Source organism: Hippoglossus hippoglossus, chromosome 12 (assembly GCF_009819705.1).
Source record: "Hippoglossus hippoglossus isolate fHipHip1 chromosome 12, fHipHip1.pri, whole genome shotgun sequence".
Taxonomy (NCBI): Eukaryota; Metazoa; Chordata; class Actinopteri; order Pleuronectiformes; family Pleuronectidae; genus Hippoglossus; species Hippoglossus hippoglossus.
In genome coordinates, this window is record NC_047162.1 from 2,865,114 (window position 1) to 2,892,500 (window position 27,387).

Sequence of the window (27,387 nt, forward strand, 5' to 3'; positions counted from 1 at the left end):
AATCCAACTTGCGGAAATTTCATCAAGGCAACTCATAATGTGACTCAGTAGTGTGTATGGCCTCCGCGTGTCTGTATGCTCTCCCAACAACAGCTCCTGATGAGTTGGCGGACGGTGAGTTGGCGGATGGTGTCCTGGGAGATATCCTCCCAGACCTGGATCGGGGCCTCAGTGAGCTCCTGGACAGTCTGTGGTGGTACTTGGCGGCTTCGGATGCACCGATACATAATGTCCCATAGTTGCTCAATTGGATTTATCCAGGAACTGCCCACTCTGGCCACATGAGGCCTGGCATCATCCTGCACCAAGAGGAACCCGGGGCCCACTGCACCAGCGTGAGGTCTGAAAACCGCTGTGAGGATTTCATCCTGGTACCTAACAGCAGTCAAGTTACCGATGGCTATGACAGGGAAAGTCTGTGCGACCCTCCAAGGATATGCCTCCCCAGACCCTCACTGACCCACCACCAAACTGGTCATGCTGGATGATGTTAAACGCAGCATAACGTTCACCACAGCTTCTCCAGACTCTTTCACGCCTGTCACATGTGCTCATGTCAAATGTCAATCGAGCTGCACGGTGCTGGGCTGTGAGCACAGGTCCTACTGGAGGACGTCGGGCCCTCATGCCGCCCTCATGGAGTCTGTTTCTGATAGTTTGGTCAGAAACAAGCACACCAGTAGCCTGCTGGAGGTCATTTTGTAAAGCTCCTCCTGTTCCTCCTCGCTCAAAGGAGCAGATACCGGTGCTGCTGCTGGGTTGATGCCCTTCTACGGCCCTGTCCAGCTCTCCTTGTGTAAAGGACGGTCTCCTGGTACCTCCTCCATGCTCTTGAGACTGCGCTGGGAGACACAGCAAACCTTCTTGTCACCGCACATATGGATGTGTCATCCTGGAGGAGCTGGACTACCTGTGCAGCCTGATTTCGCTGCAGGTACCACCTCATGCTACCAGTAGTGACAAGGACACGAAACTAGAGAAGAATCAGTCAGGAAGGATGAGGAGAGAACAGCGGTCTGTGGCCACAGACACTTTTTGTGAGCTGTCTTGCTTTTGCCTCCATTGCACCTGTTGTCCCTTTCATCTGCACCAAAGCAGGTGACATTGATTCATCACTTGTGCTTCCTGAATGGACACATTGATCCCTGAAGTTTAACTGACATGGTGTTTTACTGTGATGATTCAGTGTTCCATTCATTTATTTGAGCAATGTACAGAGTATATACAGAGACAATACATTATATACAGGAAAAATATATTATATACAGAGACAATATATCATATATATATATATATATATATATATATATATATATATATATATATTAATGTGGTGCAGTTATACAGTGAATAACTTTGTCGGTCTAGTACTTTACTCTCCACCAGGTTCTTTGTTCTCCTCCTCTCTCTCTCTTTCACAGCAGGAGACATCTCTCTCTCTTCCTCTCTCTTTTCTCTCTGTCTCTCTCTCTCTTTCTGTCTGTCTCTTTCTCTCTCTTCCTCTCTCTTTTCTTTCTCTCGATCTCTCTCTCTCTTTCTGTCTGTCTCTTCCTCTCTTTCTGTCTGTCTCTTCCTCTCTGTGTCTCTCTCTTTCTGTCTGTCCCTTTCTCTCTGTGTCTCTCTCTCTCTCTGCCCCTAGTGCAGCTGCAGCCGTGCTCCCCCCTCCTCCTCGCCGTGCTCTATCAGTAGGCGCATGCGCACTGGCTCCTGTGTGCGCTCCACTGTTTGCATTGTGTCTGAGCAGCCGGCGAGCTTTACTAAATATTATAACCACCGCGGCAATGTCGGGCAGGTCGGTGCGAGCTGAGACCCGGAGCAGGGCGAAGGATGACATCAAGCGGGTCATGGCCGCTATTGAGAAAGTACGAAAATGGTAAGAGGACAAAAGGGAAAGAAGCAGGCTCGGTTATCTAACGAGAGAAGGCTCGTTGGGGGAGGAGAGGGAAGCAGCGAGACGGAGCGAGGGATGAAAGTGGAGGAAATTTAAAGGACGCTTTTGTGAACGGGATCCGCGGCTCGTGTAGCTCAGGTGCACCGGGGCAGCAGCCGCCCGTCGCCCCGGCGTCTGGCGGCTCGGTCCGACATGAAGCCGGCGTTTTTTTTTTCCAACGGCAAGGGTTGAACCCAGAAGCCATTTCGATGCAGTCACATGAAGCCATTGCTGTGGAGCTCGAAGCGCGGCGCGGGTTTTTTTTTTTTTTAGCGGCGAAACGTCGGGACACGCGTGGCCCGAGACACGATTCGACGACGGCGCTGTGGAGCCGGAGCACTTTAGTCCGTGCGGAGTTTGAAAGGGAAGCGCTCGGAGTCGCCCTGTGGGTCCGACACGGAGCGGGGCTCGGTGGGGGTGGGGAGAGGGAAGTAGGCTGTGGTGCATGGCTGAACACGTACAGTGACTCCACGTTCAACACAAGAACAAAGAGCTTTAATAAACATTCAAAAATACACATGTAGCCATTGGGAGGGTGGCTTGTTTTTTTTTTTTTTAAATGAACGTGTGTAAGCCCCGCACGGTGGATGAGTTTATGTGATTTTTCTTTTATCAGGTGTTTCAATCTAACGCCCTCGGACCAGTGGAAGTTGGTCTTCGGTGAAAAAAAAGTTTATAAAAATAAAATGAATGATCAAACTTAGAGATGCCTTCAGGTGGATGTAGTAGAAATTACATATGTCATCGTTGGGGGGGATTTGTTTTTCTGTTGGGGCCTTTTATAAATTGGTGTCTATGTGTTTTCTTTTACTGTTGCATTGTTTGCCCTCAGCAACATTTTTACTTTACAGTGACTTTGAGATAGTCGACTAATTGATTGATTACTAAATGATTCGTCAATTATTCAGCAGCTTCTTTACTAATCAACCAGAATCCCAGATACCAGCTTCACAAACGTTAATATTTACTTTGTTTTTCTTTGTTTTGTGTCACAGTTAACAAAATATTTGAGCAAATGTTCTGACAAAATGGAACATTTAAATATATTACTGAAAATTCACACATTGGTACGAGTTGATTTAAATAAATGATCAGACTTAAAAATGCTTAAGAGCAGATAAAGAACACATGGAGATTGGCTTCGTTGTTGTTTACCTTGACCTTTTATACGTCTGTGACAACATCTTGTCTGTTGCTGAAACATTATCGCTTAATCAATTGGTCGACCCTAGAAGTGTTAAGTGAAAATGCCAGAATTCACTGTAACCTCCTTCACGGCTGTTCATATTTGCCTATTTCTTTGTTTCCAGTCATGGTAAACTGAAAGTAAAACATTTAGATATGTTAAAACAAAATGCACACATTCATATAACTTAAATAAGGTGAATGTAGAAAACATGAAAATTAGTAATTGCTAAAGCGATTAGTTTTTTTTCGGACTTTTTAAAGTTAGAGACAACAATTTGCTTTTCTGTTGCTGTATATATGCTTCCACCTGAAAAGTTACCTTACATTGACCTTGGTCAATTATTCATCGATATCAGCTATTTTACTAATTGATTAGTAATTTTAGTAATTCTTAATGCAAATATACAGAGACCGTCTTCACAGATGTTCATATTTGCTGTTTGCTGTCATAGTAAACTGAATATTTTTACTTAATCAGACAAAGATGGAACAATTGGTGTCATCGTAGGCATTTTCTATTTTCTGGCATTTTGTAGACTTAATAATCCTTTGATCACTCAAGAATATAATTCGCAGATTAATAAATAATGTAAATATTGACTTAACCATAACTCTTATACTGATTTAATGAAACCATATTATCATTTTCTGTTGTTAAAAATGATTAATCAGCTCAATTAGAAAGTTGTATTGATTGATTTTCTTTGTATAGGTGCCATAATTCACTGTTCATTCTTCTCTGACACAAGTATTTCATGTTCTTTGTTTTCTACGGGATTCCAAATGTTGATTAGTCAAAATGAAATATGACTATGTCCACTTAATCTTTGTGAAATTAGAATAGACTTTTGATTCAGGGCTCTAACTAACTAGTTTTATTTTCATCATTGATTACCACAACAGTTATTCTCTCAAGTACTTGATGTACATATAGAGTCTGTGGGCATCAGTAGTGATTTTAGAGTGCAGTTATATCAATATATTTTCATGCTTTACAAATGTGAAGATTTGCTGCTTTTGTTTGTTTTCCTTCATTTTAAATTGAATATCTTCAGTTTTTTTGGGGGCAAAAACTAATCGATGAAGTTGTGGTGAAATCAACTGAGAATGAAAACAATCTTTACATGCAACCCAAGAATAACCTCATTGTACTTGTAGTACTTTTAAACTCATCACTATAGAGTCCCATCAGGAATGTTTTATAGAATGACTGTAGACCTTTGTGGCAGGAGGACACATTCATGGTGTGATTTACATTACTTCAAAAGCATCTTGATTTCAAAGTATCAGGCTTATAATGTATTTCCCCCCCAGAGGCTTCCATTCATCTTGTGTTCTTTTTAAATCTCATCTACAGGGAGAAGAAATGGGTGACTGTCGGAGACACGTCCCTTCGCATCTACAAGTGGGTGCCTGTGACGGAGCCCAAATCAGATGAGGTGAGTTCAACCTCCTCAGTGACCATAAAACACACTTTTAACAACATATTACCAGAAAGGCTTTTTTATTGTATGTTACACATACTACTAATTTGACTCCCATTTCCAGTAGCTTTTAATGTACGTATAGAGTTTCAAGGACATGATGTCTGTTGCATGATAATAAACCAAAGCTTAACCCAGTACAGCTGAAACAAACACCCAATGAACTGATTGTTGGAAAATGAAACCTTAACTTTTTTCATCTGATCAATTGTTGAGGATATTTTTCAAGTTGAAATGCTGCTTCTCTTTGTATGATATAATTGGAAATTGAATATATTTGATTTGCGAACTGCTGTCTTGATAATTGTAATTCTAGAAATGGACATTTTAATGGGAATTTATCACAATTTCCCCGAAGTTTAATATACGAGCCGATTTAAGTGAAAATAATCATTCCTGTCTAAAATCAAACATAAGCAAAGATGGACATAATGACTATTGTGTACAGAAGGTGGACAAATTGTATATTAAAAACAGCACACACTGTCAATAAACAGGTCAAATACATAATATTTACAGACTGCATAAATTAACATTTTACAATTAAGGGCTAAATGTATATGATTTGTAAAATTGGTTAAATAAGCTGTAAGGTTTAAGGCAAATTTAGTTCGTAATGCATTCTCTGTAGTTATATAACACTTTCAAGTTCCACCATTTTTATCGTTGCTTGTTATCACATCACATTATTGTACGTTAACTAACTTTGAATGGGGAATTAATGCATTTGAATGTTGTGCTTGTTCTCTCATTGTAGAAGAGCAAGAATAAAAAAAAGGGTAAAGATGAAAAATACGGCTCCGAGTTGACGACCCCAGAGAACAGCTCCTCTCCAGGCATGATGGACATGCATGGTAGGTACTGAAAGTCTCAAAGGAAAAGGCTGGTGATACTTTATATTTTTCTTGATGTTACCAAATCCCATGAAAAGACCAAAACCAACGTAGTGTTTGTGTGTGTCCTTTTCAACTTCTCTTCCTTGCCTGTGGCTCTCAGACTGAAGCCAATTGGTTCCTCATAAACAAGTCACAAATATATATATATATATATAAAATCTTTTAAAAACATGGTTTGAGCTTACATGCAACAGTTGGGCTGGGTAGGTTATAATAAAAGTTACCTAAACAGAAGTAAATAGTGCATTTGTCTGGGACTATTTTCAGAGGCGGATTAATCCATATTTGTTGCTCTAGTGAGTATTTGGGCCAGTAGGACGGTGTGTGTGTGGGACTGATTCTAAATGAACTACAGTGTGTGTGAGAGTGTGTTGATGGAGATGAATGAACATGTGACCCAGTGCAACATTGGGGTTCATTCACAGCTCAGATGATATACTTAGCTAATACAGAAAATATCTGTTGTTTTCAGTGCTGGTGAGCAATGTTCTCCTTCTCCACTCTTACACCAACAGAGAACAGGGCTAATTGGTTTTGCAAAATATGTTTAACATCCTTTTTATCTTGTTGTATCTTATTCTAGAATTATAATGATTTGCCAGCACATCTGTATTGACTGTAATTCCTGTAGCATTTGTGTTTTAGTCATTTGTACTCGTGCAACTTTATTAACATTTTCTACTCTTGGTGAAATTTTACTGAGGGAATGCAAAACCTTGTCTAAGTGTGTTTTGTGTCTATGGTGAAAGTTGGACCACCTCAAAGTGAGAGAAACTGAAATGACTCGTATCTTTCTGTCTTTGCCAGACGACAACAGCAACCAGAGCTCGATCGCTGACTCATCCCCAGTGAAACAGGAGAACAGTTGTAGCACCAGCCCGGCCCCTGAGCCCACCACCTTGTCTCACCGTGAGAACAGCGAGACCAAGACTGACCAGAGCCCGGACAGCAAGAGGGGTCAGACAGTCACACAAACATGCACACACACACACACACACACACACACAGGCGGTGTCCGAAATCACTCACTTGGCCTTAGACCCATACCTGGCCTTCCACCAAGTTTCATGGTAATCCATCCTGTAATGTTTGTGTAATCTTGCTTAAAACAAACAAACAAATCCACAAACAAACAGACATGACTTCCTTGGCTGAGGGAATAATGGGAATAAATAAATAATTGTTGAAATGAGCTTCACCTCATTGAGTAGTTATGAATACCTTTAATTTTAAGACTCTAAGTACATTTTTATGATAATACTTAAGTAGTTTTTATTCCTTCTCCATCATTGGTGCTAACATGCAAACAAACTCGCTTTATTTCTACAACATGTGATAGTTACATTTAAAGAAAATCATAGATACTTTTGTTTGTAACAATTCTGTTTATTCTTGAGGGTTCCTCCTAATCCAGCTAGACTGACGGTCACAAAGTCACTTTTCAGGCTCGACTGTAGTTTTACATGACGACATTCAAATTCTCATTTTAGGGTTATATTTCTACCCCAGATGGCATCTAGTTAAAAATGTGGTTTCGGTTTCTTTTTTCACCGTTGAAATGCTTCCTGGGTCTTTTCATGTTGTGCATTGAACCAATATAAATTGTTCAAGTACGAGTTTATTTTGCACGTTAAGCACTTTCAGCAGAATCCTCAGATACCCTAATGCCAACTGCATGGGTGGATGGATGGATGATGATTTGTAGCCCAATTTTCCACTTGCTGACTGAGCCAAATCGGCGTTCGATCGGCAGTGGCAGATTGCAATGTGTGAACGAAAAAAGTTTCACCGCCTCCTTTGACTAGATTTCAAGCAGGCTAAATATCAGAGGAATGTGTGACTAGTACAATCAATCCAGTGCAGGACGAGCTTACCAGACGTACTGCTCAGGGTTTTTGTCCTGGGGAAAGGTAGATGAAGACAGAAATGAATGAATAAGACTCTGTACTGTATCCCGTCTCCTCATTGATTGGTCTCTTTCTGTCTTTTGCTTGAATACAGTCATGTCTCAGCTGGTTTCATCCAATTACACTCCATCAGACTTTGCCCTGCACACCCACACAGTGTCATCACAAAACTCCAGCAGATCACCCACAACGTTGAGTGTTGAGTTCTCCTCTGTGTGAAACAAAGATGTTGTTCTTATGTGTTGCTGTTTTCCAATCTTCAGGTAAGACCGTCCCTTCGTCAGAGACCTCAGAGAGAGCACCAAGTGCCAAGAGAGACAGCCTGTCCCCAGGGGAGAAGGACTCTCCAGACAGCAAAGCCACTCAGGTACCAACACCTCCCCAAACTGGACGAGACAACAGATCAGTTCAGTCTGTGTAGTGCTCGTCTGAACGGTTAAAGCGGCAAATTAACAGAATAAAGATCTATTTTTTTATCCTGCTCCAATTTGACTACACTGCTACACTTACAACAAGCGGCCTCAAGCCAGTGAATGTTGAGTGGATATTTATAGTCACAGACACAGTAGGACCTTGGCCTTCGGAGCGCTTTTGTCACAGCTTCTTTACTCAAGTGTTAATCATGTTAATGATACAACATAAATCTGTACAAAAGCCACCAGGCTTAAATCCTTGATTCCTTTATATGAATTACCAATCAGCCTTCACAGTTTGCTGACCTTTATAAGGTCTTTGTTTGTTCCACATAAAAAGATTTTGAACTACACTTCACTAAATGAAACATGGAAAGGCTGAGTGAAGACTCTTATTTACATGGCATCAAACCAGAGGTTATCTTGTCATGTAGAGCAGATCCGAAACACATATGAATACCAGAAAACAAGTAAACTGCTCTTACAGATCAAATGAAACACAATAAAGTCAAAACACAAATCACATCCAGCAAAACATTTTACAAATCTGATGCACCTGTTATACCTCATCACTACGCTTACTCAATGCATACGCATTATATCCATAACATTGGACTTTTGTAATCTTGCTATTGATGAAAATTATATTGCGATAATTATTGATATAGTTTTATTGCCTAGCCCCGTCTGTAGGTCATGAAAAGTACCTGAGAACGGTCTAGGAAGGTATTTAGATATAATTACAAAAGTCCTGAATGTTTCCCTTAGCTGTTACGGGCGGTAATGTTGGCGTCAGTCAGTAAACATTAAATTATATCATCAGGAATTATTGCTCAGAGATCTTTTTTTCGTTAATATAAAACTTGACATTGTGTATATTGTGTCCTTGTTTTTAAAAAAGATGTGTGTGCTATCGGAAATGACTTTATGTTGTCTGTTTTTGTTGTAGGACCTAGAGGCGGAGACCCCACCCACCAAGAAGAGCAAAGTGGAGTCCTCATCTCAGGACTTTGAGGAGAGTTAAACGTGTGGGGCTGAGTCATTTCTCCCCCTCCTCCCTCCCTCCCTCCCTCTCTCTGTACCTCCCTCCATTAACTCCTGATAATTTAGGGCTAATGGACACGTCGGCTCTCCTCCCTCTCCTCTTTCTCACCCCACCACTTCTTCCCTACCCAAACTTATCAACACCAAAGGGAGAATGGACATCTCTCTTCCTCCCCCCCCCCCCCCCCCCCCCCCCCCCCCCCTTCCACCCTCCAGTTTGTCCCCTTCGCCCTAACACTCCTCTGCCACAGAGGGAGAATGGATATTACCTCTATTCACTGGTCCCCTCCGTGCTTCCTTCCAGTTCTCCACACTTTTTCACTAATGCCAAGAGAAGCTCTGAACCCAGGCTGCAATCCCCTACGTGACCAGGGGCAGCGCTGTCAGCCCAGTCCAGCCACCGCCAGGCCAGACCGCAGACCATGACCTGCATCTGTGACTAAAAGAGTTAACACTGGGGATCTGAGATCGGGACGAGGTTGATCCCGGACGCTGCTCTGAGGCCGCTTTTTAAATGTTTCACCGCTAAATGGTTTAGCTCAGGACAACTCAAGAGGCTAACCAGGTCTCAGATCAGCGGCTGGGGGGTGACCACGTCATGTCAGTCCTCTCGATTCGCCTCCTGTTAGATTAATGTTCTATATTTGTTTAGGAAATGTTTAGGGGTTTTTTTTCTCAGGAGGGTCAATGCACTGTTATGGTATGTCACAATCGATCACAGATAGATTTGCTGCTGTAGTGGATGTCTTTTTTTCTCTATCCATGAAAGGTTCTCCATTCACGTGTTCTTTTTTTTTTTTTCCTTTAAAATACAAGAAGTTAGCTTGTGGTTGGTAGTGGAGGAAGACGACGGTACTGGTTAAGATACAAACTCTTGAAAAAGTAGTGACAGGCATAGGTAGCGTAGGTCCTGAAGGTGTGTGCCTTGAGTTGCTACAATGAAATATGTTTTAGGTCAAACAGGTTTTGAATTACAATCTTGGTGCCATGTTTTGTTTTTATGCCTTATAATCATCGCTAATCAGCTGTATCCAATATTTCTAGTCCACTTCAACAGTTCGATTTCATTTAAAGGAATAGTTTGACATTTGTTTTCTTGCCCAGAGGAAAACAAGACTGATGCTAAAGCTGCAGCTGGAGGTGGTTCGCCTAGCTCAAGTTAGCGTAGCATAAAGACTGGAAACAGCTGGGAACGGCTAGCTCGACTCAAACAGTGAAAACAGTCCTTCAACGTCTCTAATTGGGAAGTTGACACACACACAAGTAAATGAATGACACGTTTTCTTACAAGAAGTAGGTTTTTATATGTGGTGACTTCCTGAGGAAAAGTTTTTTTGTACAGACCGTTGGTGGATTTTGTTGCCTTTGGACAGGACGAGGCGAACTGTTCCTCTGTTTCCAGTCGTCATGCTAAGATAACTCTGTTCAATATTCACCTGATTCTAATCATATTCAACGACATGTTTTAACAGTTTCTTCAGAACAGTTGGAGACGGGAACTTCAACACTAACCAGAAGTTAATGTCGTTTTGTTTCTGCTGGACATTTGAACATTTGAAGAAAAACCTGGCGAGTCAGAATTCCTTGTCACTGGTCTGTGTTTACTTCAGGTGACGCGTTGTTGTTGTATTTCCCCCCCCTCTAAAGTAGAAACGGACCAGTGTCTCAAACTGGTTTTCTCCTCTGCTCCACCATCTCGACATGCATTTACTCACGTTGTCTTCTGTACGTGTTCTGTGTATCACTACTTATCTATGTCCCACAAATGTTCCTGTAGCTCCCGATACACAAGGCTCCGGTCTTTTAGCTCCGACTTTGGTTCTCCTCCTCCTTCAAGGTGCTGTCTGTCGGCTGAATCCATACACGCCCTTGGTTTTGTGCAGACTTGAACTTTATTGTACGGATTCAGACCTATGACCTCTAATGTACAACCTCACACATGTAAGATGTGCTTGGATTAATCAATATTTTCTCATGAATATGGATTGAAATCAATTGAATCACCGCAAACCACCAACTTCATGACACAACAGGGGCTATAGAGGTGGAACGTGACACAGAATGACTTGATCAGATCTCATCAAATCAGCGTTCACATGGATGGAGAGAAAAGAAAACAGTCTCAGTTAAGAGGATGGATTAGCATATACCTCATTCCCAGTCCAGCAGCGCTGGAACTTAAAATGCTATTGTATTGACATTAACAGTTATAAACAGCATTATGTACACTCAGTTTAAGAAAAAAAATCTCACTCATGTTGTAGCTCTCACCTGGTCGAGCCGATTGATTATAGTTTGCTCAAAACTGTGCGTAAGGAAAAAAAAAGCTGTGAGATATAAAATCTTGTATGTTTTTTTTTCATGGGACCATTTTGTTTCACGTTAGATCTTGTACAGATTTATGGTTTGGTTTGACTTATTTATTCCATCAGTAGTGCTTGGTTTTTATCATGTCCAATGGTTTTGTTTTCTTAATAAAATTCACAAAACTTGATAGTGTTTTCATGACTCCGAAATTAGATTTCTCTGCTTTTTTCCAAGATCCAGACCACTTCTGACCAGGTCTCGATTTAAAACCACTGTACTTAGACCCGTCAAATCTGGACTAGATTATCCCAGAGAGGCCAGACACTCATTTAGACACAGTTTCAGATTCATGAAACCTTTATTTTATTCTAGGGAATATTTGAAATTGACACCAAATTGAGCTGCATAAACTTTCTAATCCACTGATGATGTATCTGAAACAGTTTTCAAGAGTCTTATGCTCCTCTGGTAAAATCTAGTCCATATTTAAACAGTCCAAGTACAATGGTTTCAGATCGGGACCTGGTCGGATTTTGTCTAGACGTGACAATAAGCTTGTTTACAAGTTTGATAGTGGTTTTCCGACACAATCCCTGTGTGTGTGTGTGTGTGTGTGGATTACTCTTTCACAACAGTTGGAGGTGCAAAAAATCAATCCCTCAGCACTGTCGGATACATTCTATCGTAACTTTCCTCTTAACTGTTGGGAAGCTGACTGCAGCGTCGCCTTGGCGGTTTAAATCCTGCATGAGCAGATTGTCTCATCATGTCGTCTGCAATGCTGGACTCACCGACAGGAACCCGGGCTCCCCTCAGCCACTTTCATGTAAAAAGTAACAACTCTCTGCAGCTCATGAAAAATAGAGCAGGCTCTTTCTGCTGCCCGAGCCTCTCAGGAGTAAATGGATGCGGGAATGAGATTGCAATAAGCGGTGCAGCAGCCAGTCTATACGGTCTGGTAAGAGAGTGGGTTTTAATGGCGGTGCCTTTAGAGTGTTACACAAAAACCCCACGTTCCTGCTGGAGGGAACAAACACCAACACAGCAGCGGTTTTGTTCTTAGTATTTCTATTGGACTGTTCAGGAGTATACAGTACATAGAAAACAGGACATTTTACACCACGCCAACGTCAGTCAAATGGTCTGAACATTTGGAAACCATTTATAGATGGTGCCTGAAATTGTTACACATATAAAACATGACACTAATAATTAGACAAATCACTTACAAAGTACATCATGTTTTTAAAGTCTATACAAAGGGGCTTGGTTTTTCCTCGGGAGTGGAAACCTCCATTATTCAACGTCAATCTTATCAACAGGGCAGAAAAATAAATTGCCGTACACATAAAAGCTATCGTTTGTTCCATGGCACTGTGTACACATTTATCAGAAGCGTCTGACTGGTATTTACAAAGACTAGTGTCAATGGTTAGTCATGTATTATACACTGTTACACTGGAAGATTCAATATGATCCAACATTGCGCTTAAGAACGAGATACGTCAAAATACATGTTTTTATACTGGATACATTTAAAGGAATAGTTTGACATTTTGGGAAATAGGCCTATTCGCGTCCTGGCACATGAGGAATGTGGGTTAAAAGAGTGCTCATCTGAGTTGGATACAGAGCATTGTTGGACTGAAGGTGGTTGGACAGAGATATCGTCTTTTCTTCCTTCTACACATTCTTCTCTCTGGTCAAAACCTGGTGCCCGCATTACCCACAATGCAACTTGACAGCTAGTTTGGTTCAGGTTAGGTGTCTTCTGTTAGTAGCAGCCAATTTAAAACAAAAACTTCACAGGCTATAGCTGTGAAGTTGTGCATGTACCATACACCTATGAAAGTGGTGTCAATCTTTTCATGCAACATGAAAAAGCGAAGAAGAGAATTCCCCCAAAATGTCAAACTGTAGCTTTAAAGAGGGCAGCATGAAATAGAACATTACTGAATTATCTGAATGGACTTTTAAGATAAAATAACTTTTATATAACGTTAGAATCGGAACATTAACGTATGTCTCTGCTGAATCTTTAAAGTGGACAGTGCAAATCTAAGCAAGTCGAGGCTGCTATAGTTTCATCTGGGTGAGCTCCTGTAACATGCGGCAGACGCCCACCTACACTACAGTAGTCCTACTACAGACTATACACACTTTAAATAAGTGCTAGCTTATTTCCCTGTCGGAATATCACTGGTTAGTGAAAGATTAGACAATAAATAACAAAACGTATCAACATTATCAATAGCTACAACAGATCCTCAGTAACTTTCCGTGACATTACTGAGGGATATTAACGTATATATGCCGACCTATTGAAAGGTAAATACACAACAATGTTAAAATAGAAAGTTCACTCGTGACCTTAGAAACAACAGCGGACTAAAATTCAAAAAAATGTCACCTCAAGGTCAATTGAGTAGCTGTTCTGGAGCTTTCAGTCGAGTTGCCCAGCTGTCATGGAATTCTAAAATCTCAATTTAAAGCAAACAAGAGACGAGAAGAGTCCTAAAAGTGATCTCTGCAATTTCATGACAACCACACGAACTTCATCTGCCGATGAAGATATGTGTGGTATGACTGAAAGCTCCAGGGAGACAGTTAAATGGACCGAACGTTGTAGAGCCACTCCATCCACGAGAAGTAAGCAAGTAAACAGATCAACCTGTCCTTCATGTTTAAGATCAACTGGGTGGCTCTTTAACTCAACGTCCACCTGCCAGCTTTTTCTGAAACCTTCATTTGCTTCTCAGTCTTCATCGATAGGTGGCGTTAACGCTCCACACATGCTGTAAACTGTTAAACTTCCCGGGAATAAACTTCAAGAGAGAGTTGAAAGCTCTGTAAAGAACTAGTTACCATGGAAACTAGGATTTCCAAGGTCAAGAAGGAACTTTTTACCACGTGTTAACATTTAGACGGAGTACTAGGGCCACTAGAAAAGTCCGAATATTTAGAGAATAAAGCGAAGATATTTCGAAAATCAAGTCATAAGAATCTGAGAGTGAAGTTGTAAAATTTTAAGATTAAAGCTGAAAATTTAAGTGTGACATTGGGATATTTAGAGTCAACAGTAAAAAAAAGTTATAATATATATAGAGTATGAAGTAATTATGTAAGACGAATGTTGTCAAAATACATGCTGTGCTATTATGAGAATAAAGTGTTATGTAATATATCAACAATAATGTTGTAATAATTTTACAACCTTTCAAATATTAATATGTAGTAATATTATGAGACTAAAATCAAAATATTAAAAAAAATGAAGTTGCAACATTTTCAAAATAAAGTAAACCAAAAAAAGAAAATAAAGTTGTTATATTTCAAGAATATGCCATAAACCTCCTTCAAAAATAAAACTTTTGATTGTAATATTAAAATGATTTTCTTTTGGTCTCAAGATATTCACTCTTTTCTGTTTAAAGGAGAGCAGAGGCTGACATTTCCTACATGTGCTGGAAGCGGTTAACCAATCACAAAAGAGCATGTAAACCGTTTCAAGTAATACTGCTTGTACAATAATAATTCTTAAAATAATGAACCTGAACACGAGCATAACGTCTCCTTTAAAAGTGGCCCTAACACTCTATTGTAAGATATAAACTGACAAAGTGGCTTTGTAAAATGTTATTAAGCATAAAACCTCAGTAAAATGTTTGCCGTGGCAGTATCTCTGTATCAGTATCTGATTGGTTTACAGGCGTACAGACTGAGGAGTGTGATACAGAGGACAGGAATGTAAAGTACAAGAGGAGTTTCATTTTCCCTTCAGTTTTAACTGTGCTTCACTTTTTGTCGCATCCCATTTTTGCTAATAAAGCCCAAAACACATTGAATGTGACTAATGCTCATTTTTGAAAACAACCTGGACTCCAAAACAACACGTTAAAAACTACAAGTGCAGAGGACGGATTCCTTTTGTTCTAAACATCAATATTGCACTAAAGCAGCGTATTTGGACGAACATTCTGCATTACATTACAGAACCGGTTCTCCTCTGAGAAAAGAGCTGCGGGGTCAAGGATTTGGGTCAGAACTGTGGCTACCAGTGATATGCTTAAATAGAGTATAAAAATACAATATGGAAGAATCTGCAGGCATGTTGGGCTGGATTGAGGGAAATGTAGCAGGAGAGTAAGAGGTGAGATGTGCATAAAAGTGGGACGAAAGAGGAAAGGGAAGGAATTGAAATGCAGGGAGAGTTTTTGGAGCCTCTAGAAGGTCTGGTCATCGTTGCAGGACGCTGTGCTGTGTCCGAAGGCCTCACAGATGTCACAGTAGGGCCTTTCGTTGGCCGGGTTGCCGTGGTAGGTGGTGTGAGGAACAGAGTCGGGGCTCTGGGCCTGAGTGGGACAGTCCTCTGTGTCGTGGAGGTCAAAGCAGTCGCAGATGTCGCAGAACAGACGGGGGGTGCCCTTCTTTTCCCGCTTTGATATAGCTTCATCAAAACTAGGTGGCAAAGAGAAAATATATTTGAGATAAAAAAGATAAGAAATTAAACTTTAGTCTTGACCTGAGGTGCTACTTTGAGTGTGTTTTGGTCTGGACAGGACTCAGTCGTCACATGATCATAGCAAATCACATTGTCTCAACACAACAGTATTAAACTTCTGTGCAAAGCTTTTCAGGATTCATACTTTTTTAAGCCCCCAAAAACACATTTCTATCATGTCTGTGCCTGTCTATTTTATTTTATTATATGTAGATATGGAACATTGTGTCTGCAATAAGGTTCAATTCTATTGTCTCTTACACTCAACTGTACATTTTGAACCTTTATCTCTCTTCATCCTGTGATCCGATCACAAGTGGACAGCTCAGAGTTCAGGTGTGAAGGCATCAGAGACCACATTGGGAGGTGGTGTGAGATGCATTCCTTTAGCTGTATGAATTAAAATGTGTCCTGGGCCACGTATGAAGGACTGAAGCTGATGTCCTCTAACCTGCTACAGTTTCATAATGAACCCAAAATATTTTAAGACTGATTTTCACACTGGTTTATCTGTGGCCACCACCACACAACCAACGCTAACCACTACACACTAACTTCCTCTTTTATAATTTTTCCTTATTTCATTGATTCACTCCACTCTCTGTCTCTCACAACATAATTTGGTCTTTGTGAACAGAGATGACGTTGGTCTGTGTATAGACTGGACTGGATTTTGTTTTCTCTCCTTTTTTGGCTCTTGTGTCCCAAATCATGACGGATTTAATTTAACAAACATTTGTGTAGGTTGTGTAACTTTTTGTTTTGTCTGCTTGTGTCCCTTCCCCCTGGTATACCCGTGTATACATGAGTGAGTGCATGTGTTTGTTGACTCAGATTTGGGTTGGGGGGGTCGGGTATGGAGATTTCTTTTGTGTGTGGTTTGGTGGTATGTTGATTATTCTCCAAATCTTGTAGTTTTGTCCGACCAAGAATAAAAAAATTGCAGCTAATCATTGTATATTTGAATAATCCTTACCCATCAGTCTCTTCGTTGCCATTGAACTCAGCCAGAGCGAGCTTCTTCAGTTTGATCTTCAGCTCCTCGTTCTTCCGCTGCAGGTCCACGATCACACTGTTCAGGAAGTTGATCTGATGGAGACAGTTAAGGACACAGGTCACCTTCATGTAGGCACAGAAGACAACTGAGAAACCTGCACATGCTGATTTGATAGCAGCATAGAAAACGTTTTGGGAAGCATCGTGACAGTCTTACCTGTCCCTCAGCGAACTCCTTCTCTTCCCTCAGCTGCTCGAGAGCCGCATCGCCTGCAGAAACACACCATGAGTCAGAAAACAGGTCGAAAAACAAGAAGTATCTCCTCTACAGAGCAGCGCATGAATGCTCCAATCGTTGGCTCCTCACCCGATAGTGGGGCCTCGCTGTCTTCTCCCTCAGAGGGCTGCCTTCCCATGAGCCTTTGCTCTAGATTGCAAACACGACTCTGCAGCTGAGCTTTGTCTCTCTCCAATGTCTCAACGGCCGACTGAAGGGTCTTGGCCATGGCGTTTTCACCTCGAAGAACTGCGATCTGCAGCGACAGAGCAAACTGATAAATCCCTCATGCAGCTCAATGGAGACTTTCCAAGAAATGAGAACACAGAGTGAAAGTCGTGAGTGAGCACCTCATTCCTCAGAGTTTCCAGTTCCCGATCTTTGTCTGAGGTTAAGGCTCCAGTTGACTTCTGGAATTTTACTTCCTCCTCCTGTTCCCGATTTGAGATGGTTTCTCTGTGGAAAAATGGGAGAATCAGAGAGTGTGTTGCATGTCAACTGCTCTCAAACTGCAGCAAACTCAGACCTGAGAACAGCTGAAAAAGAGCTGTGAAGTAATGACTTCATGAAACTGTTCTACAACCACATAAGAGAGAAAGTCTCGGTCTTTTTTTATCTATGTCAACCCTCTAATTCCAACTTTCTCTCTAATACTTGTGCTAATGTGAGTGTTGATCCTTATGTGGGTGTGTTATTAATATTCTACCTGCTCAATCTGCTCTAAAACACTGTAGTGGCACCAATACAGACAACTGGCATGTAAATGACACACACACACAGACAGACAAGTCCCTATTACATAATATGATACTGATAACATATGAGATCTAAATGTTGAACAATAAAAAGTGTCATACTAGAGTTGGATGAATTCATTAAAACAATAATGATCACATGGAGAAATATCATAAGTTGCTTTAAAAATTACAAATAAAGATATTATCTAATCGATGAAATTGTAAATAATGTATGTCGGGCTCACTTTGGCTCAACTCCTGTTGTTTGTAATGTGCTATATAAATATATGTGTGTGTCGTTTTTAAATTTTCAGGAGTTTTTGATGAAATTTCACAACTGCAAACTGTTTTAGTTCTTGTTTGTCGTCTTTGTGACTAGAACACATCTCTCGCAGTCTACATGCAGCGCTTCTGGCATAATCAATAACAGATTCCACATTTAGGTTATTGCTATGTTTACACCCACTGAAATGGGATTGATTTTATTAGGCACTGAATTAAATGGGACACTAAAGCTGATAAAAACAATGTTTTTTCTAAGATCTCTTCTTCTTTTTTTTTCATATTCCAAAGAAATGAAAACTAATGACCAGATACAAATCACACAACAAACTAAGGATTCAACACAAATTCACATCCCAGAATCTCCTTTTTGTTGTGGTTCAGCGGGTTCATAGAACAGCCTCCAGAATCAATTACAACAACACAACATAACAACTGGCACAACAACATCTCCCTGACAGGAAAGTGGATGTGCAGCACATCGTTTCACTGCATCACGTCTCCTGTCTTTTTTTAATGTTCACCTGAGAACACACCATCTCCCTCCACATCTACTCCTTCTGCTTCCATTGCACAACAACTCCTCATTTTCCTGTAGTCAAAACCACAGAGCTGTCAGCTTCTCTTCACATCCCGCTGCTGCTTCCATCTTACACCAAATGCACATCCTCCTTCCATTACTGTCCTCTGCTGTCTGCCATACTTCGCTTTCTTTTACTTTCGCTCGCTGCTCTGTAGAAGTGGTGACGTGTTTTAAACTGAGACATTCACAGCTTCCTTTGTTCCCAGACTTAGAAAGGGCTCAAATACGGCACAACAACAACACAATGAGAAATATAGAAACTGAAACCACATTTTAAAACTGTACCTCGAAACGTCCTAACAGATGTGATAAACCTTACTGTCGTTCAAACTAAGAAAACTGTTAATCTGATGCAAGTTTATTGAACAACATTGAATCTACATTGGTCCCTGAAGGGTTGGTTGCTGCTGGACAGATCCACTTCAGATCTGGTTCCCAGTGGGAAAATACCTGGATACGTGAAGCTCTGACACCGATGACTTTTCTCACAAACATGGAGCTAATGTTAGAAGCTTCTTATTTACAGCCAACGCAAGATAAAATGATACGAATTTGGGGATTATATGTTATTTCTTGTGCTCTCCAAGACGCTGACTGGATTGTTTTTAAGTGAAAAGACACATCACTCTGTCACAAACTGTATCTCTACGTCTGCTGACATGTGTTGTTGTAGTTCAACACAGTGGAAACCAAGTGGATGTTTAAGTTATAGTTTTGAAAAGTTTTAGTTAGTTGATAATGATGTAAGCTAAACCTAATGATATATAGTTCAATAAAATGCTTTCAAGATCCCAACCCTATGCCTAGACACTATCTTCAGCAGTGGGTTGGTTTATCTGAAATACAGTGGTGTTTGTCATATTTATTGGTTTTTCAATTTATTTTGGTTGGTGATTTGGCCGTTTTTTTTCCGTCTTCGCCCCTTAAATATGTGGAGTGCCACAGGGTTCAATTCTGCAACCACTCATTTTTGTCTTAGTCTTTCTTAGGTTTTGATTAAATAAAAAGAAAAACAGAAATATTAAGAGCATTTTTTTACATTTTAGGAAATATGCAAACTCGCTTCCCTGATAAGAGTCAAATAAGAAGATCGTCACAACTCTAATATCTGTTCATTGGATATGAAGTTACAGCCAGCAGCTACTGAAGCTTGGCAGAAAGAATGTTAACAGATGGAAACAGCTAACCTGGCTCTGTCTGAGGGAAACAAAATCCAACTACCAGCTCCTCTAATATTTACTTAGACTCTACTTGTTATTATTGTAGTAATGCAACAATTATTGACCCAAAATTAATTGACAAATATTCTGATAATTTCCCGTCTAAATGATCTTGTTTCAAGATGAGTATTTGCTGCTTTGAGATTAATCCATGAAATATAAAATAGAAATAATAAATAATAAACCACTGCAGGTCGATATAGTTTCTATGCTATTTAACTAGATAAACCCAAACAGGATTTAAATCCACATACAGCTAAATTATAGTGTGTTAAAGCTTAATTTAATTTAATTAAAATCAAGCCTTCACACAGAAAGTTGATTCTATTGCACTTGCATTGCTACATTATAAATGTGAGGGATTTACGATTACCAACAACAATCAATCATTTAAAAATATATATCTATATAGCACCAATTTCTATTTTGTACAACTATAACCAGGAAATGACTAAAAGTGACTCCACTAAAGTTAGAGTACATCAGTGCAAGTTAAAAAGTCAGAACCGGACTGAAATAAAAGATAAGATCACATTACCTGCTCTTCATGTCCGGTTGTAGATTGTTGCGATCCTCGTTGTACTGAGAGGCAAACACACACAAATATAGAAGCATTAAACTAGAGGCTTAGCCCGTCTGCGCTTTAGGAGTTCAGCCCCAGCAGGAAGTCTATCCTCACTATGCCAAAACCTATTAATCAAATCACCGTGTCTGGTTTACCAAACCCTTATCTACTATAACAGGATGAAGGAAATAGTTTCTATAATGTGAGACTGGGAAGGGTCATTACCTCGTCGAGAGACTTCTGGGAGGCCAGCTTCAGCTCCTTGCTGAGAGGGAAGACAGAGAAAGGAGAGGTGACTCACTTTTTAAGTCCTTTTAGTGCTGCTCTGAAGCCATCAGGTTTCTAGAATATCTGTGTCACGGTCACTCCAGTATATGCTTAAATCTAAGTCTGCCAGATGTTAGCTGGGTTCACATCTGTTGAACGTGCACACAGACATAACTTGAGCTGTACAGCCACTGTTGTATGATCCAAATAAGTTCTGCATTATGTATGTCAGTAGTAAGGTGCAAATCTTACATTAAAAAGGGCTTATTTCACATTCGATCATGGACAGTAAAATGCTGTTGTATGTTAGACTCTCTGATCAGTCTGAAGTGTGTGTGTGACAGAGTGAGGGGGTCAGTGTTGAAGATCATGCATCTCATCTCCTAATGGTTCCAAAAAAGCCTTTCATGGTTTCACTGAGAGCTGCAACAAGCAATCAGACATCAACAGGAAAATATTCTACTAATCACTTAGCCCACTGAGGTCTTACCGGTCATCCATGAATAAAGCAAATAAGAATAGATCAGAATAGAATAATCCTAATTGTCATAGTACATTGTACAACAAATTTAGCTGTGCACCCCCAAAAACATTATAGTATATAAAAAATAAAGAAGTAGGGAAAGAAAAAAGGAAAGTAAAAACTGCTTACATCCTCTGGTTCTGGTTTAAAAGAGATATATGACTGTGTGCAATTGACGCGGCTTGATTGAATTTTGACTAAATAAAAAATATGAATATGTTAAATATTTCCAGTGGTTTACAAATAGATCAGAAAACCAAAACAAAGAGATGAGGGAGGCTAAAAAGCCACATAGATCTGATATGAGCTGCAGTGTCAGGTGATAACTGTATCTATCTAAAAGATACTGATTACAGCAAACCAAGGAAAATGTACCAGTCCAACTTTTTACAATTTATTCTAGATAAAATACATTTGTATTCCAAACCCAGCTGCATGTGTGTCAAAGGCAAAGTCAGTTAGAAGTACAAGCATCTTGAGTTGATTCACCCGTATAAGTTAATCTACCGCAAAGATCACATTCGGATTCATGATGATACAATCTACAGAGTAATCTTTCAAAAAGACCATCTGTTGGTGTACTACTACTCTCCCTTTGAAACATCTTATAGGCTTTGGTGACTGTAAAACCCACAGTGGTTTATATACTCCTCAGCACTAAGATACAATATGCAAACAACCCCTAGTGAAAAACTCAATCAGGATATTGTAAAGCTGATCGTCTAATCTGTGCATATGATCAGAGTCACATTTATGAGTCTGTATATTTTTGGACGCTGGAACCAGATGATTTGCTGGAGAAATTGAGTTTAGCTCCATGTGGGTCATTGATAGGATTTGTGTCCAATGAGGAACTCTGGAGCTCTGCGTGACTAATATCCCAGTCTGAGCCCCATCTGGGTGAAATATTTAGCTTTCTGATGAATAATTACATTCACCATGCCACTTAAGCATCCTGCACTCTAACACAAGCAGGAGAAGGTCATGTTAGAGGGGGACTTAACTATAAAATGTTTGTTTTTTTCTCCTATGTAATGTTTTAGTGTTGAAATGAAATGTCACTGTTCTCCCAGACTTTACCAATTCATAGGTCCACAGAACATAACAAGACAAGTGCTCTATTGCAAAAGACGGACCACAGATTCACACGGAGAAAGAACCAGGTAGGATTCAGCTTTTCCACTTTTAAATGTCACGCTGTTTCATACAAAATCTAAAATTTAACACTGTATATTACTGCAGGTAAAAACTCCATGTTTTGCAAAGAAGCAGAACAGAAAGATTGTCTTCAATTTCTGCACCAATACACATGAAACCACCTGAACAAAAATATTGAAGCTGCATTATTCCTTTGTTTTGGCAGCTTATAGTCAGAAAAAGATTGACATATCATGGCCTGGAACATCAATTGAAAATGAAAAACGTGTGATAGTAATAATATAATGACAAAAACAAAACCAACAATGTGGTAACTAGTCAGTACAATATTACTGAAGTGTATTGCATTCACCTTTTATTTTTATTAATTAGATTATTACCTCAGAATTCTGAGAAAAGGTTTACCCTACCTCAACTCAACAGTCTACTTTGAAATCTTTGAACCAAACATATCCCGCCTGTGTAGGTTGATCTCATTTTATTTTGGTTTGGGTTGGAGACATTGGTGCTTGTGTCTTTAAGTTATATGGAAGCCATTGTTATTTGTCTGCTTTGTGCAGGCACATCAGTACTTGTTCAGACGGAAAGTATAAGGATTATGAGTTCTCATTATTCAGAAAAACTGAGCAGATTTTTTCTTTTCTTAGGTAAATGCAAAACACTTCAGCACAATACTTTCTGACTTACTTAACCTGTCTGTGCCACTCAGTGCCAAGTGCAAGGGTTTTTGCTGAACTCATGTATCTTTAAAAACATCTCACAGTCTTAAAGTTTCATTTATTTTTAAATGGCAAAATCATTTTCAAAATTTTCTCATTGATGTCTTTTAACAGTTTTTGGACAACAATGGAGCTCTGAGGTTCTGAGGAAAATGATACATTAGCATAAAATATTTGCAAAATAAAACCACAAATTGAAAGCTAATGGTTTCCTACTTTTAAAAAAGGGTTTCATTGGCTTCCATAGACAAACCCATCAAGATTTGAAATCGAGTAACACAAACGCAGGGAGACAAATTCTGTGCTGCGGTGGATACAGCTGTTCTTTCAGATGCCACAAAAGCCTCATTGATTCCACACAAACAAACACATACAGAAAAACACACACAAACACACACCCACCCACACAAACACACACACACACACACACTGATGTCACTGATAGAGAAGTGGCCATGTTGGAGCCAGGCGGTCCTAGGAGGAGACACAGCAATTACATAACATCAACAGACTGAGGAAGGATGTGCCTCGGAAAGGATGGAGGAACAGTGTTGGTGCAGGACAGGATGGGGGTGGAGGTTGGGGAAATAGAACCGAGCCATAGAGGTGATTCACATGACTCTTAAGTGTACGGACATTTGTTTTTTTTATTATTTAGGCAGGATTACGCACGCAAAGTGCTGCTCCTAAAGGTGGATGAAGCTGGTTTTGTTTCCCTGTAACTAAACACATTTTATGACATGCTCGACTCCATCTGCTGCGACATGGATGCTGTAATTGATGACTCTAATTCAGCCAGTTACATCCAGCTGGAGCTCTGATGTCACAGCTTGGGACACTTATGACTCAGGGGAGGGGTGGCAGGATGACGTTGAGACTCAAAAACACACGCATGGAAACACACCACATACACGCACACACACAGACACACGCACACAACAGATACACACACAAGGTCTATAAATAGACCTCAACATTAGACTGCAGATCCACCACAAACACAACAATGCAAAGTCAAAACAGGCTTGTAAAAGATGGATATTTTTTTTACCGTGCATCAAAAACCTCATGCTTCAGCTGAACAATCAGCTACTAATTAATATTACAAAAAATGATTTCCAAGCAAAAACTGTGAAAACAACAAAATTATTTGATAACCTGTCAAGCTTTATTTATTTCTTACGCTGATCTATCCATGAGCTCTTAAAGCATTTTGAAGGGTTTTTCATGGTTATTTTATTTATTAGGTATAAAGTTCCCATGGAATCTGTTTATTCATTATTCAAAGATAATGAAAGCACAAAACACACTCAATCTAAAAAAAATGTATGGCTTCTGTTTAGTTGTGATACAGGGAATGTGTATGAATATTAACATAAAATAAACAATGACGATGTGTTTCAAAAGTTTGTTCCCCCATTGATTTATATATAATATTTTAAAATCCTCTTTATAATGTAATCCACTGCATGTAGATGGGATCATTCCTGTCTAACATTATTACTATGACGTATCACTCAAAGGACTTTTAAATCTGCATTTTAACAGTATTACCACAAGTGAAAGTAAACTGTGAGGGATTACACAACTCAAGCTGTTTCATGAAGTTAATAATTGATGTTTCAGTCCATACAGAGAGAGATGGAAACCACGTGCATTTGAAAGGATCTTGGCATTTTCAGTCAAGACTTATAGTTTAGAAATGTTTATATAGAGGCCATAACACCCAAGGAGGTGGGAGGTTTACTGAGTATTGTTCTCCACTCCAACATCATGTACACAATCACAAAATAGAAGCATGTAGCTCATTATGGGATTTACACAACGGTTTATAGCATATTTACAAGTGGAAGCGTCTCTCCAGAGAGTTGCAGATGGAGCCACCTTAATACCACATTTGGCATTTCAGTGGTAGACCATTAAAGACACTGTTTACATGTTTGTATTACACTATATGTAATTAAATCAAGCCACGTGTGCACACAGTCCTTTCTTTGTACAGGATTACAGTGGAGCTAGAAAATGCAGACTGGATTTTCTTAATCACCAAATTTTACGACACAGCTGGAATGAACTGGCTGGCGGCAGGGGCAACCTTTATTGGATACACGAGCCAGGAAAAAGACGCATCAATTATCCTGTCTACTTACATTTCCTTGCAGAGGACTCCGATACGCTGGTTTTCTGAGCTGCTCCGCTCCTTCGACAGACTGAGCTCCTCCTGGTAGTTGGAGTTCTGCTGTTTCAAAGCCTCAAGCTGCAGAGGAACAGACACATGGATGAAATGTAAGAGGGTCTGGAAGATACACGCCAGGTAAAGACAACAAAGGACATCACAGGAAGTAGAACTCTTCTCTTTAGCTCAAACCTCATATTATATTCCCAACAAAATGTTGTTAGACCTGAGCATCTTTCAGACAGGATTCATTTCTCTAATGAAGCTGAGTTGATTTCAATAATACCTTTTCCTGTCAGTGATTATAATCCTGCCTAGAGACACATGTGAGCACTATTTTTACCCCACCTTAGTAATAATTAAAGCTATGATTACCCAACTGTTTTTCAGTGAACTCCCAAACACCCCCTTAAAGTTAAATCCCATCCATAGTGATGTCTTGGTATTTTAATATGGATCTCTGTGGGAACAGGTACTTTATTTTTTTCATCATCTCAGTGGGAATTTTGACTTTTGTGTAAAAATGGACAATATAAAACATGTTTGCTATTCTGAAAGATACAAACATGCTAACGCCAACATGTTGACATTAGAAGAGCAAGACCCTGTTAAAGCTCATTCAAAGTGCTGTTGTAACGTCAGCGGTACAGGTACTGCTATTCTCTATTGAGGCCTGTATATATGTTAATATCTTGGCAAACTGGCAGCATTAACACATGCAAAGTTAGGTACTACGACATCCTTTCAGCAATTTATCCATTAATGTATAGACAACTATCACTGGATTTCTGTGACACTGAAGAAAACTTAAAAATGTGACAAGCAAGTTCTGAAACATCAACATTTTAATTCCATCTTAACATAATTTAATCAACCGTTATTCGCAATAAAGATAATGGTATCCTCGAGAAATGCAACTGAATGACATCCACATATTTTTCATGTCTGTGTGTTCAGATTTGATTGAGTTATAACTCAAAGAAGGAAAGTGATTTTTGACTAAAATTCACCTCACACAGTATCTTTGCCTCCCCTCTAACTCTTTCTCGTTTGACTGACAGTGATTAATAAATCAACCATGACCATGAACCCAGTCCCCAGTTGAAGTCTAAACCAATAATTTTAGCTCGACATCACATTCATAAAATCATTATAAAAAATAGCTTCAATAGAAAAGCTGCAAGTAGATAAGTTGAAATTCTGGACCATTAACCATAATTGCAGGTAGTACATAAAGTACACAATGCCTTAATATTCCTGATGAGTCAGCAGACAACAGTATGGGTTAAATCCACGTGAAGCTAAAAATAAAAGCCCCAGAGGCATCAGTTCATCCTCACCTGAAGCCAAGTTTCTGTTTCTTATCTGACTAAGACGTCTGGGACTCCAAAAACTCCAAATAAATCATCGTCTGACTTCAAACTGCTTCTCAGACACGTGCAGCTCTGTGATCCCAGTGGCTTTAACATGGCAACAGTCAATAATTAATTAAAAAGTATGACTTTGAAATCAATGCTTTTGCTGCAACTGGCATCTCATGTGTAACGGTTCACACTGTGAGCCGTCTGCAGCCTGTTTGTGTTCACACATTGTTAAGTGTGTCGTCAGCTGTGTTTTGGAAGCCTCGCACGTGAGTTTCAGTCTTCGTGATGCCTTAATATTCATCCCCAATGTGAGATCTAGACTACAGAGCGGGCTGAAATACACACAAGCACACAGAACCACTTGCACAGGTTATCTGATGCATGCTGAAATATACCGCGAAAACATATGCAAATAAACACAAACATGAAGAATGTACACAGCTTCAATGCTGAGTGAGAATCATAGTCTATAACATGAAAGCTGACTTGAACACGAAAAGAAAATAATAATTTAAAATAGTTAGTTGCATCACGTGGAACAGGAGACAAGTTTACCACCTCTTTCTGGTTACAATGCCACTAAAACGCTCTGATATCGCCTGACAGTTCAGTTTGAATCCCATGCTAGAAACTGGCAATCCTACCTGATAGTGAGGCGAGTAGATATTACTGGAGTAACCCTGATGCAGAGCAGCTATGTCCATACCTGCACACAGCTCACCCCTGTTGGATGTCAACTTGATGTCCACCTGCTAAACACAGCAGCGTTGTCACTACACCGCTCTCCCTCTTTAGTCTACACTACAACATGCACAGACTAACACAAGCTGGGCATCAATAAAACATCAGC

At 39.9% G+C, this 27,387-nt stretch overlaps 2 protein-coding genes across 3 annotated transcripts in view; one reads left to right on the top strand and one right to left on the bottom strand.

Annotated features, from left to right (window-relative positions):
* Window positions 1–1,671: 1,671 nt before the first annotated feature.
* bcl7a (BAF chromatin remodeling complex subunit BCL7A) lies at window positions 1,672–10,502 on the top strand. Its single transcript, XM_034602913.1, has 6 exons — window positions 1,672–1,873; window positions 4,476–4,557; window positions 5,360–5,456; window positions 6,306–6,455; window positions 7,669–7,772; window positions 8,768–10,502. Exons 1-6 carry the CDS (start codon window positions 1,782–1,784, stop codon window positions 8,840–8,842), a joined length of 600 nt encoding a protein of 199 aa, XP_034458804.1. The 5' UTR covers window positions 1,672–1,781; the 3' UTR covers window positions 8,843–10,502.
* A 1,718-nt stretch (window positions 10,503–12,220) lies between these two features.
* The window catches only part of clip1b (CAP-GLY domain containing linker protein 1b), a 36,557-nt gene continuing 21,390 nt past the window's right edge, over window positions 12,221–27,387 (bottom strand). For both annotated transcript variants that reach the window (XM_034601470.1, XM_034601468.1), the window contains 8 exons: window positions 25,148–25,254; window positions 20,556–20,595; window positions 20,304–20,347; window positions 17,294–17,399; window positions 17,034–17,199; window positions 16,884–16,936; window positions 16,647–16,759; window positions 12,221–15,627 (listed from right to left, as the gene is read on the bottom strand). In XM_034601470.1, the coding sequence (XP_034457361.1) occupies window positions 15,393–15,627; window positions 16,647–16,759; window positions 16,884–16,936; window positions 17,034–17,199; window positions 17,294–17,399; window positions 20,304–20,347; window positions 20,556–20,595; window positions 25,148–25,254 (864 nt within the window). In that variant the 3' untranslated portion in view covers window positions 12,221–15,392. The remainder of the gene's footprint in view (window positions 15,628–16,646; window positions 16,760–16,883; window positions 16,937–17,033; window positions 17,200–17,293; window positions 17,400–20,303; window positions 20,348–20,555; window positions 20,596–25,147; window positions 25,255–27,387) is intronic.

Excerpts from the sequence above, each read along its gene's own strand:
- bcl7a (XM_034602913.1), top strand. The coding sequence starts at position 1,782 with ATGTCGGGCAGGTCGGTGCGAGCTGAGACCCGGAGCAGGGCGAAGGAT. Across the intron at positions 5,457-6,305 it reads AGGCATGATGGACATGCATG|ACGACAACAGCAACCAGAGC; the intron begins GTAGGTACTGAA and ends TGTCTTTGCCAG. Across the intron at positions 6,456-7,668 it reads GAGCCCGGACAGCAAGAGGG|GTAAGACCGTCCCTTCGTCA; the intron begins GTCAGACAGTCA and ends TCCAATCTTCAG.